At 39.6% G+C, this 13,579-nt stretch overlaps 1 protein-coding gene across 1 annotated transcript in view; it reads right to left on the bottom strand.

Moving 5' to 3' along the window:
* Positions 1-13,579, bottom strand: part of SMC2 (structural maintenance of chromosomes 2) — a 50,574-nt gene that overhangs the window by 19,262 nt on the left and 17,733 nt on the right. The window contains exons 14-16 of the mRNA XM_029203792.1: positions 7,859-8,063; positions 5,785-5,920; positions 2,443-2,567 (exon numbers count right to left, since the gene is read on the bottom strand). Of these exons, the coding sequence (XP_029059625.1) occupies positions 2,443-2,567; positions 5,785-5,920; positions 7,859-8,063 (466 nt within the window). The remainder of the gene's footprint in view (positions 1-2,442; positions 2,568-5,784; positions 5,921-7,858; positions 8,064-13,579) is intronic.

The raw sequence follows: 13,579 nt of genomic DNA, 5'->3' as shown, positions 1-13,579 counted from the left end.
GATGTTACAACTGACACCACAGAAATATAAAGAATCATAAAAGGTTACTATGAACAATTTTACACCAACAAGCCAGACAACCTAGAAAAAATAAATTACTAGAAAAGACAACCTATCAAGAATCATGATGAAACAAAATCTGAAAAGAGATTATTAGGAGATTTAGTAAGTAATCAAAAACCTCCCAACAAACAAAAGTCCAGCACTAGACAGCTTTACTGGTGAATTCTAACAGAAAGATCCCACATGCCGCGGAGCGGCTGGGCCTGTGAGCCATGGCCACTGAGCCTGTGCGTCTGGAGCCTGTGCTCCGCAATGGGAGAGGCCGCAACAGTGAGAGGCCCGCATACCGCAAAAAAAAAAAAAAAAAAAAAACAAGACAAGGACGCCACAAGAAAAGAAAATTACAGGCTATTATTCCTGATGAACACAAATGCAAAAATTCTCAACAAACTTTTAGCAAACTGAATTCAACAATACATTAAAAGGATCATACACCATGACCAAGTAGGATTTATTCCAGGGATACAAGTACGGTTCAACATCTGCAAATCAGTCAATGTGACACATAATACTAACAAATGAAGGATAAAGTCATGGTCACCTGAATAGCAGAAAAAGCATCTGAGAAAATTCAACATCTGTTTATGATAAAAACTCACAATAAAGTGAGTACAGAGAGAACATACCTTAACATGATAAAGGCTATACATGACAAGCTCACAGCTAACATCACACTCAATGGTAAAAAGCTGAAGGCTTTTCCTCTAAGATCAGGAAGAAGATAAGGATCCTTGCCTACTCTCCACTTTCATTTGACATAGTCTTGGAAGTCCTATAGCAATTGGGAAAGAAAAAAAATGCATCTAAACTGGAAAGGAAGAAGTAAAACTGTCACTATTTACAGATGACATATTATAAATAGAAAACCCTAAAGACTCCATCAAAAAACTGTTAGAAATAATAAGCAAATCAATATATAAAAAAATCTGTTGTGTTTCTATACAATCCCATTTACATCAAAAAGAAAATACCTAAAAATAAATTTAACTAAGGAGGTGAAGGACATGTACACTGAAAACTAGGAAACACTGATGAAAGAAATTGAAGAAGACAGAAATAAATGGAAAGATATTCTGTGCTCGTGGATTGGAAGAATATTGTTAAAATGTCCATACTACCCAAAGCAATCTACAGATTCAAGTCAATTCCAGTCAAAATTTCAATGGCATTTTCCACAGAAATAGAATAAACAATCCTAAAATTTGTATGGAACCACAAAAGACCCAAAACAGCCAAAGCAATCTTGAAAAAGAACAACAAAGCTGGAGGAATCATACTCCCTGTTTTCAAACTTTATTACAAAGCTAGAGTAATCAAAACAGTATAGTATTGATATTAAAAACAGACAGATCAATGGAACTATTGAATAGAGAACCCAAAAATAAACCAACACATACATGGTCGCTTAATTTATGACAGAGGAGTCAAGAATATACAATGGGGAAAAGACAGTCGCTTTTATAAATGGTGGAAGGAAACTGGACTTGCAAAAGAATGAAACTGGACCACTAAGACCATACATAAAAATTAACTCAAAATGGATTAAAGACTTGAACATAAGACCTGAAACCATGAAACTCCTAAAAGAAAACACAGGTGGTAAGCTCTTTGACATTGGTTTTGATGATTTTTTGGATTTGACACCAAAAGCAAAAATGAACAAGTGGGACTACATATCAAACTAAAAAGCTTCTGCACAGCAAAGGAAACCATCAACAAAATTAAAAGGCAAACTACTGAATAGGAGAAAATATTTGTAAATTATATATCTGATAAGGGGTTAATATCTAAAATATATTAACTCATACAACTCAATAGAAAAAACAACCAAATCCAAAAATAGGCAGAGGACCTGAATACACATTTTCCACAGAAGACATACAGACGGCCAACAGGTACATGAAAAGATAGATGTTCAACACTAATCACCAGGGAAATGCTAATGAAAACCACAGTGAGATATCACTTTGACCATTAGAATGGCTATTATCAAAAAGACAAGAAGGGCTTCCCTGGTGGCGCAGTGGTTGAGAGTCCGCCTGCCGATGCAGGGAACACGGGTTCGTGCCCCGGTCCGGGAAGATCCCACATGCCACGGAGCGGCTGGGCCCATGAGCCATGGCTGCTGAGCCTGCGCGCCCGGAGCCTGTGCTCCGCAACAGGAGAGGCCACAACAGTGCGAGGCCCACGTACCGCAAAAAAAAAAAAAGGGCAAATTAATAGAAAATTATTAAAATATTTAAATTGAAAAATATTTTCTAAAATTAAAATATTTAAAGTAATTAATGCAGATAAATATATAATAAACACAAAAGCTGCTAAATACCTAAAGTAAGGTTATCAGTAGAAACAGATTAGCACAGAATGTTTTTGTCTTACCAATGATTTTTTTAAGAGCGTCTAATTCTTCCTGTTGCTTGTGATATGAGCTTTGCTGAAGCTTGGTTTGTAGTAAATCTGCCTCCTCAGTTTTCATCTCCCACTGCTGTTTTAGTTGGCGATACCTTAAGAAAGAGAAGTTTATAATAAATGACAACAGTTTTTCTGATGTTAGAGACATGCTTTTAAATAACAGGCTCTTACCCAAAACAAACTCATACAACATAATATAAGATGCCACTGGTTAGAAGACTCGTTTTGATAACTTCCGCATTTCTGAGGCATCAATTAAACTCAAGTTTGACTTGGTTACTGAAGGTAAACAACCCTAAATGACCAAGACCAATAGTAACTATCCAGAGAAATATTCTTAATTTTAGAAAATACTAATAATCTTTGAATAAACATGTTTCCTTAAAAATAACTCCTCCCACTGATCCTTATCAAAAAGAAAAACTCCATAACAGCTCCCCATCACAAAAATAGAATATATAACAATTATATAAAATTTCAAAAATTTTATCTATTAATCCCTAGTTTCAAATGTTTAAAAAATGTTCCCTACATTTTGTAAGGAGACTGGTAGTTTAAAATGGCACAGTACTGAACTTAAACATTTGCAAAGCACTTTTTTTGCAAACCCTGTAATTCTCCCCCAGTTCTGGATGCTTCAAGTTATTTCTTTGGAAGGTATTTTGCTAATTCAGCTGCAGTGAAATTTTAAATTACAGTAAATTCAAAGGTTGCTTGTCACTAGAAATTCATGAGGTTTGAGGAAAAAGTAAGGAAGCAACTTATAAAACATAAATACTCCCTTGAGTATTCTTGTCTGAGACTGCTTGACAGCATAATTTTAACTTGAGTCATTTTCCAACTCATTTAAAAATGTAAAGTGTAGAAATGTGCAAAAAAGATATAAGCTATTTTCCTGATATGATCTATGAAAGAATGGCTTTAGTTGACCCTTCCACTCTCATTTTTCAAAATCTACTTCTCTTCCTTAACCTCTGGGCCACAATTAGTCTACAACACAACTCTGCAGAATAATGATCCAGTATTGCTCAACAAAGTTAACAGTTCCAAGCCAAATGTGACCACATACTCATTGCCTTGACAGAGCTTCCATATATCAGAGAAATCTTTTTGTATCTTTCTCACAGAAAAAGTTCATTCACTTTATGGTTAATGTATGTTAATGAAGGTAAAAGGCAGGCTTTACATGTATATAATGTTTGAAAGTGGGCATTTTGATACAATTTACATCTTCGAATGGCCACTTTGACTTACTGTAGCAATCTTTTCCATATAATACTGTGTCCCAAAGAAGTCTTGGTACCATTCTAAGTTTTGATGATTTCAGAAGATGAATGCCAAAAGTTTACCAAAAAAAAAAAAAAAAAAAAAAAAATCACTTCAAGTGTTTTAAAATTATTTATTTTTGGCTGTGTTGGGTCTTCATTGCTGCACATGGGTTTTCTCTAGTTGAGACGAGCGGGGGCTACTCTTCATTGCAGTACATGGGCTTCTCATTGCGGTGGCTTCTCTTGTCACGGAGCATGGGCTCTAGGTGCGTAGGCTTCAGTAGTTGTGGCTCCGGGGCTCTAAAGCACAGGCTCAGTAGTTGTGGCGCACTGGCTTAGTTGCTCTGCGGCATGCGGGATCTTCCCAGACCAGGGCTCGAACCAGGAAAGTCTCTCATTTCAAGGTTTTTATCTCTCTCTCTCTTTTTTAAAGCTTTATTCAGTATTGTGAATTCTAAATAAAATGTTTCTTTTTTTTTTTTTTTGCGGTACGCGGGCCTCTCACTGTTGTGGCCTCTCCTGTTGCAGAGCACAGGCTCCAGACGTGCAGGCTCAGAGGCCATGGCTCACGGGCCCAGCTGCTCTGCGGCATGTGGGATCTTCCCAGACCGGGGCACGAACCCGCGTCCCCTGCATCGGCAGGCAGACTCTCAACCACTGCACCACCAGGGAAGCCCTGATTTTATCTCAGTTCCCATTTGCCATCTTCAGAGTGACTAGAAAAAAATTACAATTAAGCTCTCAAATACTGTACTTAGTAAGTTTGTGGCATTTATACTCCTGAAGCTTTTACAGCAAGTAAGGACTGTTCTCCTGGATAACCACACGGCGAGTTCACTCACATCATTCTGGTATTTATTCAACAGTCTTCTCAGTAAGGCTTTCCCTGCCCACCCCATATAAAATTTCAACACCTCTTTCTTTGCCCTGGAAAGTTCATATCTCCTTTACTATTTTACTTTTTTCTTCTTAGAACTTAGCATTATCTAACATACATTTTACCAGTTTACCTTTTTATATTATATTGTCTGTTGCCCAGCTACACATATCAAAACAAGATGAAGAGGTTTATATGTTTGACTCCCTGCTATATTCCCAGCTCCTCGAAGAGTACTTGGCATGAGGCACACAACAGTAAATAACGTTAAGTGTCAAAAAAAGGTTGCATTAAATAGCATAGTACCAATTTTGAAAAAAAAAAATGGCATACACATATTGTGTCATACACAAAATATGTATCATACACAAGCAGAAGTAATGTTGAAAAGTACACATACATACCTATATCCACGCCCACACAGAAAATACACTGTAAGTAAGCACTTTAATTCTAGCAGTGACTTTTGACATGAACTTGTTTAACTTCTCCATAGGAAACTTAGCGATCTTCAACATCTACAGGACAGCCATAATGCTGCAAAACTTAGTGCAGACACCCGATCGATGCTATAATATTACATTATTTCAAATCAAGGACTCAAGTATCCTCTGGCATCAACCTCTAGAGTATCTATGGATTTCCTCACTAATCCCAGCAGAATGTTAACAGAGCGTATCTCAGCAGAAAAAGGGGAATATTTGGCTGATTTTTCTTTCCTTCTTTTAATTAGCTTTCCCCAATTTCTTAAAACAAAGACACTATTTATGTTAAACTGATAAGTTAACAGCTCACAACTTATTCAATAATACCAAGGTTATTATTAAAAAAGTCAGAAGTATTTCTTTTATGTTTTGTTTTGGTTTTGTTTTTGCGGTACGTGGGCCTCTCACTGTTGTGGCCTCTCCCGTTGCGGAGCACAGGCTCCAGAGGCGCAGGCTCAGCGGCCATGGCTCACGGGCTTAGCCACTCCGCGGCAAGTGGGATCTTCCCGGACCGGGGCATGAACCCGTGTCCCCTGCATCAGCAGGCGGACTCTCAACCACTGCGCCACCAGGGAAGCCCAGAAGTATTTCTTTAAATAAAATTTTCTTTCATCTTCTACCATGCAAATCTTTGACCAAGAAAATTTTTAAATACAGCTTAATCCAATCAAAGTCTTACTTTTCAGCAGTGTTTTTAAGACCTGCTAATTCCTCTTCTAGAGCCCGTAGCTCATTCTCCTTGATTCTCAGCTCATCTTGAACATCTTTGAGTTCTTGAAACTTGGTTAAAATAGAAGCTGCCTGGGATCGAGCACCTGACAGAGGCAAATTGAAACAGGCCTTTGACACCAAGTTACCACGTATTTAGTAAGCAATAAAAACTTTTCTGAGAGAATTATACTTGAAATAATTCAACAGCCATTCTTTAGTAAGTTTATGAAGCTACAGAATTCACTTCATCATTTGAATCTTAGGGCATACATACTTGATAACAAATACTTCTAAGTAGATGTGGTGGGTTATTTATTCAAAATAATCATTGCCCTTGCCTACTGGGCCCATCCCTCCCAGGTCCATTTCCCTCTCTACTGTCATCAGGCTTAGCCATGTGCTTTGCTCTAGCCAACAAGGGAAATGTACCTCTTCTGAAAGGAAGCTTTAAGAGGCAGCACATAATTTACCATGTTTTCCCCTTCCCTTCCCATGAGAAAAGTATGTTCACAAAAGGGACTTACTTCTCGGTCAGCCTGGGTCCCATAATGAGAATAACATGGAGCAGAGGCAAGTGACCCACAGTTAATGTAGCATAATTATGGAATAAACTTGTAAGCTACTGAGATTTGGGAGCTGTTTATTACCACATCATAATGTGGTCTAAACTCGATGTAGCAGCGTAAACTGGTTTCACCTTACGTGCACTATAACTGTCTGGCAGTAACAGGCTGAGGTGTTAGGTTGGCAAGAAGACTCCAGGTTTGATGGGAGGATGCAAAGGTCAATTAGCAATGCTATTGTGAGCACTTTGTTTATATGATATGGGGTTACATATTTGCCATCTCTTAAGCAGGAATTTTAAGAACCTCTAATTCAATGAAATCTAAAATGTTCCTTCTATTTTAGATATTTAAAAATATTTGGTCTCTATCTTCCAATTGCAGATGCTAGTCATCTTGTACACTGGGGAACTTGCTACTATATCATGGAATTCATTATATTGGCTGTTTTCTTGGCCTAGAAAGAAATTAAGACACTTGATATCTCAAGAGGCATCCAAGTCTCTTGGTTTGGTTAAAAGCACAAACTCTGTAATCAGACCACCTGAGTTCAAATTCTGAGCTCTGCCACTTACCAGCAAGTTACTTAATCACTCTATACCTTAGTTTCTACAACTCTATAATGGAGATGATAGTAATGTCTACCTTATGGTTGCTATAAGGATTAAATAAGCTAATCATTTAAAGTCCTTAGAATAGGGCTTTATAGAATGATAGAAATGTTCTATATTTGCACTGTCCAATTACCCACTAACCACTTGTGGTTACTGAGCCCTTGAAATATGACTAGTGCAATTAAGGAAATTATTTTAATTTTATTTAATTTTAATTATCTTATTTTGGTGTAAAGAGCCACATGTGGCTAGTAGCTACTGTATTGGACAGTACAGTCTTACAACACTGCCCAGTACACAATAAGTACTATTTAGTGTTTGTTATTTATTACACGGTCACTTGACATGGATCTGGAAACTCAGTATTGCAAATATTAGAACAAGAAATATATGGTCATTATCTCAGAATTCCTTACTTAAGGCATTCAGGCAGATTTAATTTTTTGTTTTGACAGGAGCAGTAACATATACACAAATTAGAAGTTAACATGTTTCCTAAAGGAGAAGTGGGTTAGTTAAGCTACAAATGTACTGACTAAAAATACTTCATATCCTAGTGACAAGAATATCTTAATAAGACAAAAAGCAAGAGAAAATAAATGGGAATAGACGTAAGATGAATAAGAAAAGCTATAGGACTGATTACTAGCCTATGAGTTCCTTCAGGACAATGACAGTGTATAATTTCTCAATTAATATTAAGCACCTGTCACAAAGTAGGTATTCAAAAGAAAACTCAATCTTTTGATTAGGAATAAAACACTGGATTAACTCATTCCAAGTCCAATATTTCCTGTTTAAAAAAAAAAAGCCCCCATCCTATCTACCACGCAGAATTGTGAGGACAAAATGATATAAAACCTACCTCCACTCAACGTCCCGTGAGGATCAAATACATCACCTCCTAGAGTTACGGTTCTAGTCATTATCCTTTTATCGAAAGCTACCTTTTTTGCATTATCCATATTGTCACAAACAAATGTTGTTCCAAAGACAAATTCCATTGCTTTCTGAAGTTCTGGTTTGTATTCAACCAGGGAAAGAGCCACATGAACATTATTAGGGCCAACCTGGGGGAAAACAGTTATGTCGGGATACATATTACTCCTTTCCTTTCAAATATTATTTTATAAAATAGTAAGAACTGCCACAACAGAAACTGAATACCTATCCAGCACTACAACTCCTTTTGAACTTTCTAAAATGCTATAGAAAACACTTTTAGAAAAAAACAATTCCAAGTTTAAACACTGAAAAATCTAAGTAAAACATTTAGCTAGAATACCAGTCATTATGAGAGTTTCGATCAAGCAGAAGCCACTACCAAGTTTCTAAATTCAAAGTGGATTATTTGAACACACTTTTTTTTTAACATCTTTATTGGAGTATAATTGCTTTACAATGGTGTTAGTTTCTGCTTTATAACAAAGTGAATCAGTTATACATATACATATGTCCCCATATCTCTTCCCTCTTGTGTCTCCCTCCCTCCCACCCTCCCTATCCCACCCCTCTATTGAACATCCTTTCTTAATTAAAGTACATCAATTTCTGGATCAACACAATTACATAAAATGTTTTGCTTCAATTATTAACTTGGTTGTTCCAAAGTGAATACTTTTTCATTCAAATAAAACATGCTAAGGCAACCACCTGCCAGTTACAGAAATAAAAACAATGGAGTAAAAAAAATCTTTTTAAAATCCTTCAATCTTTTATTTTGATCCAACTGTCTTTTCAACCTTTGTTTATAATGTCTACCTCTGCCCACATTTTTAGAACAACTTAGCATACTTTATGGAGCTTAGTAGTAGCAGAAATCATAATGAAGGCAGCTCTATGTAACATATGTTCAGCAGTGTCCTCTGACATAGCAGTTACCATTAAATGGGTCTGGCTGAGGGATCTGGGTAGAAGTGCTTTTGTTGTTACTTAAAACCCCAATTGACTTCTAACACTGGAACTTGACATAGGACTAAAATAACTTCCAAAACCTTCTAGACTCTAAGGTGATTTTTCTAAGTAAAGGATGTAAATACTAACCAAAAATACCACCTTTCAATTACTCTGTACTCATCTTTCTTCTTCTGATAGTAAACAGTTTTCATTGAAGGCGTCTCAATTTCAAGAAATATACTATCCATTTAGTATCTTTTTTTTTTTTTTGCAGTAAGCGGGCCTCTCACTGTTGTGGCCTCTCCCGTTGCGGAGCACAGGCTCCAGACGCGCAGGCTCAGCGGCCATGGCTCACGGGCCTAGCCGCTCCGTGGCATGTGGGATCTTCCCGGACCAGGGCACGAACCCGCGTCCCCTGCATCTTCAGGCAGACTCTTAACCACTGCGCCACCAGGGAAGCCCAATCCATTTAGTATCTTAATTATACATGCATTTTCAGGTTTCATAGAATTTTCTTTTCAACTCATGCACTTGGAATGCCTGCTCAATAACTGATATCGCTGCTGAATGTTATGATTGGCTTCATGCTTGTACCAAATATTATGCAACCACAACAGCCTTTTAAATGTATTTCCTTGTACTCATCTGTTTACTAGTAACCACACCACTTCAGATCTATCTCAGCAGCTGACTGCATATACTGGTTACCTGCTTTGTATGTTCATAGGTTGGTAAGCAACCTAGAAAAGCTCTAAGAGAAGCATCTCTGCAAGATGGATGGATACCTTCCATAACAGTTGTCACTGTAGTCAGTTTAAGTGTGCCTGGCATGAAAAAACCTGAAGAATTCTTGTATTTATCTATAAGCTCTATAATTCTATTTGGAAATCAAAACTTTAACATTTAATGCCACCTGATAGTCATGTGACTTAGGTTTAAAGACATTCTAGAAGATGGCAGAGTAGGGTGACGTGGAACACACCTCCCCACAAATAAATCAAGAATACATCTACAAATGGAACAATTCTCACAGAGCACCTTCTGAATACTAGCAGAGGACCTCAGACACCTGAAAGGACAAGAAAGATCCCCATGTAACCAGGTAGGAGGAAAGAAATAAAAAAGAAAAGAGGAAGTGGGATGGGACATGTACCCCTTGGAGGGGAGCTGAAGGAGAGGAGAGGTTCCCACACCTGGGGAGATATCCTCACCAGTGGGGAGATCAGATGGGACAGGAGGGGAGCTTCGAGGGCTCAGAGGGAAGTACAGCAACCAGTCTGTGACAGGCAGGGCAGAGTGAGATCTACACGGACGGTCTGTGCCACAGTCGTGCGCGCCCCAGCCTGAGACACGTGTGGTGGTACGGACAGGGGCTAGGCGCTGGAATGTGGGGTTTGGAGAGCTGACCTGGGGAGAGGACCACTTTTGTCTGCATGGAGTCAGCCTGAAGGGACAGGAGCAACCAGGAATGTTCGTGGAAGAAGCCCCAGCTACCACAGAAGCAAAGCACTGTTGTTGAGTGGTGTGCGAAGGACACAGCCGCCACTGCAGCCTCTTTCCCCACGCACTGGCACCTGCCGCTGCAGGCACTACGAGGGGCTCCCGCCTGGGCAGCCCACACATCCTGACCACTGCCCTGGCCCCCTCCCACCTGGGCGGGCCCGAGCACCTTGACCGCCACCCTGGCCCCCTCTTGCCTGAGTAGCCTCACAAGCACCAGTCACCACTCTGGCCCCCTCCTGCCTGGGCAGGCTCATGTGCTCAGGGCAGCCTCAGGAGCAGAGGCTGGTAGATCTGAGCCCCAGGGGCCGTGTGACTAAGGAAGAAGAGCTGACGTCTCTCCTTGCAGCTTTGTCAACCATGGATTTACACCTCTGCTGCCGGCTTTGTAAATTTACCACCTACAGAATATCCAAACAGACAACGAGTGCTCCTGCAGCTGAGACAGGTCTGCCTTTAGCAGCTGTGGGTTTTGTGCGAGTTGAACCAGGCCAGGGTCTGAGCTGCCTCCATAGGTCCCACAGCAACTCCATGTGCATGACTGCTGCAGTCCTGGCACCTGACTTCAGTAGATGTGCATTGGTGGCCTGGTGAAAACAATGCTTTAGAGACACCGGGGCCAACTGCCAGCATACCCACAGTTAAGAGGGGACGAGAGCAGGGCCAACAACAGTGTACTTTGTGAGCCAGCACAATGGGTGGAAGGTGACACAATAGAGCACAATCACAGATGAACAACTCCAGAGGAGGAATACTCAGTGGTTTCTCTCCCAGTGGGAGAGAAATCCTGCCTACCTCACACCGCAGGTCAGAAACACAGCTCAGAAACGGATCTGGGGGCTTCTACTCCAACAGCTAGGAAGCAGACCCTGCCCCTGACGGCAGTGACAACCACAGAGGAAAGTGGAGGCCCTGCTCAATATCCAGTGCAGGCTCTGGTCACCACAACACTGGCCACTGCCACCGAATGAAGAAAAAAGAATGAGAAAAAATGAGGACAGCCTCAGAGACCTCTGGGACAACATTAAATGCAACAGCATTCACATTATAGGGGTCCCAGAAGGAGAAAAGAGAGAAAGGGTCTGAGAAAACATTTAAAGAGATGTAGCCAAAAACTTCCCTAAAAGGAGAAAGGAAACACTCACTCAACTACAGGAAGCAAGGAGAATCAAATACAGGATGAACCAAAGACACCAAGACACATGTTAACCAAACTGACAAAAATTAAATACAAAGAAAAACATTAAAAGTAAAAAGGGAAAAGCAACAAATAACATAGAAGGGAACCCCCATAAGGTTATCAGCTGATTTTTCGCAGAAATTCTGCAGGCCAGAGGGAGTGGCATGATATATTCAAAGTGATGAGAGGGAAAAACCTACAACCAAGAATACTCTACCCAGCAGGGCTCTCATTCAGATTCAACAGAGATCAAAAGCTTTATAGACTTTCTGCAGGGTTTTTATCATAAATGGGTGTTGAATTGTGTCAAAGTTTTCTCTGCATCTATTGAGATGATCATATGGTTTTTCTCCCTCAATTTGTTAATATGGTGTATCACGTTGATTGATTTGCGTATATTGAAGAATCCTTGCATTCCTGGAATAAAACCTACTTGATTATGGTGTATGATCCTTTTAATGTGCTGTTGGATTCTGTTTGTTAGTATTTTGTTGAGGATTTTTGCATCTATGTTCATCAGTGATATTAGCCTGTAGTTTCCTTTCTTTGTGACATCCTTGTCTGGTTTTGGTATCAGGGTGATAGTGGCCTCGTAGGCATACAGGGAACTTTCCTCAACATAATAAAGGCCATATATGACAAACCCACAGCCAACATCATCCTCAATGGTGAAAAACTGAAACCATTCCAATAAGATCAGGAACAAGCCAAGGTTGCCCACTCTCACCACTATTATTCAACATAGTTTTGGAAGTTTTAGCCACAGCAATCAGAGAAGAAAAGGAAATAAAAGGAATCCAAATCAGAGAAGAAGAAGTAAAGCTGTCACTGTTTGCAGATGACATGATACTATACATAGAGAATCCTAAAGATGCTACCAGAAAAGTACTAGAGCTAATCAATGAATTTGGTAAAGTAGCAGGATACAAAGTTAATGCATAGAAATCTCTGGCATTCCTATACACTAATGATGAAAAATCTGAAAGTGAAATTAAGAAAACACTCCCATTTACCACTGCAACAAAAAGAATAAAATATCTAGGAGTAAACCTACCTAAGGAGACAAAAGACCTATACGCAGAAAATTATAAGACACTGATGAAAGAAATTAAAGATGATACAAATAGATGGAGAGATATACCATGTTCTTGGATTGGAAGAATCGACATTGTGAAAATGACTCTACTACCCAAAGCAATCTACAGATTCAACGCAATCCCTATCAAACTACCAATGGCATTTTTCACAGAACTAGAACAAAAAATTTCACAATTTGTATGGAAATACAAAAGACCCCGAATAGCCAAAGCAATCTTGAGAACGAAAAAAGGAGCTGGAGGAATCAGGCTCCCTGACTTCAGACTATACTACAAAGCTACAGTAATCAAGACAGTACGGTACTGGCACAAAAACAGAAATGTAGATCAATGGAACAGGATAGAAAGCCCAGAGATAAACCCATGCACATATGGTCACCTTATCTTTGATAAAGGAGGCAGGAATGTACAGTGGAGAAAGAAAAGCCTCTTCAATAAATGGTGCTGGGAAAACTGGACAGGTACAAGTAAAAGTATGAGATTAGAACACTCCCTAACACCATAAACAAAACTAAGCTCAAAATGGATTAAAGCCCTAAATGTAAGGCCAGAAACTATCAAACTCTTAGAGGAAAACATAGGTAGAACACTCTATGACATAAATCACAGCAAGATCCTTTTTGACCCACCTCCTAGAGAAATGGAAATAAAAACAAAAATAAACAAATGGGACCTAATGAAACTTAAAAGCTTTTGCACAGCAAAGGAAACCATAGGGCTTCCCTGGTGGCGCAGTGGTTGAGAGTCCGCCTGCCAATGCAGGAGACACGGGTTCATGCCCCGGTCCGGGAAGATCCCACATGCCGTGGAGCTGGTGGGCCCATGAGCCATGGCTGCTGAGCCTGCGTGCCCGGGGCCTGTGCTCCACAACGGGAGAGGCCACAACAGTGAGAGGCCCGCGTACGGCAAAAAA

This window comes from Monodon monoceros, unplaced genomic scaffold (genome assembly GCF_005190385.1).
Source record: "Monodon monoceros isolate NGI ecotype Baffin Bay Population unplaced genomic scaffold, NGI_Narwhal_1 Super_Scaffold_5, whole genome shotgun sequence".
Classification (NCBI taxonomy): Eukaryota; Metazoa; Chordata; class Mammalia; order Artiodactyla; family Monodontidae; genus Monodon; species Monodon monoceros.
This window is presented reverse-complemented; position numbering and strand designations above follow the sequence as displayed.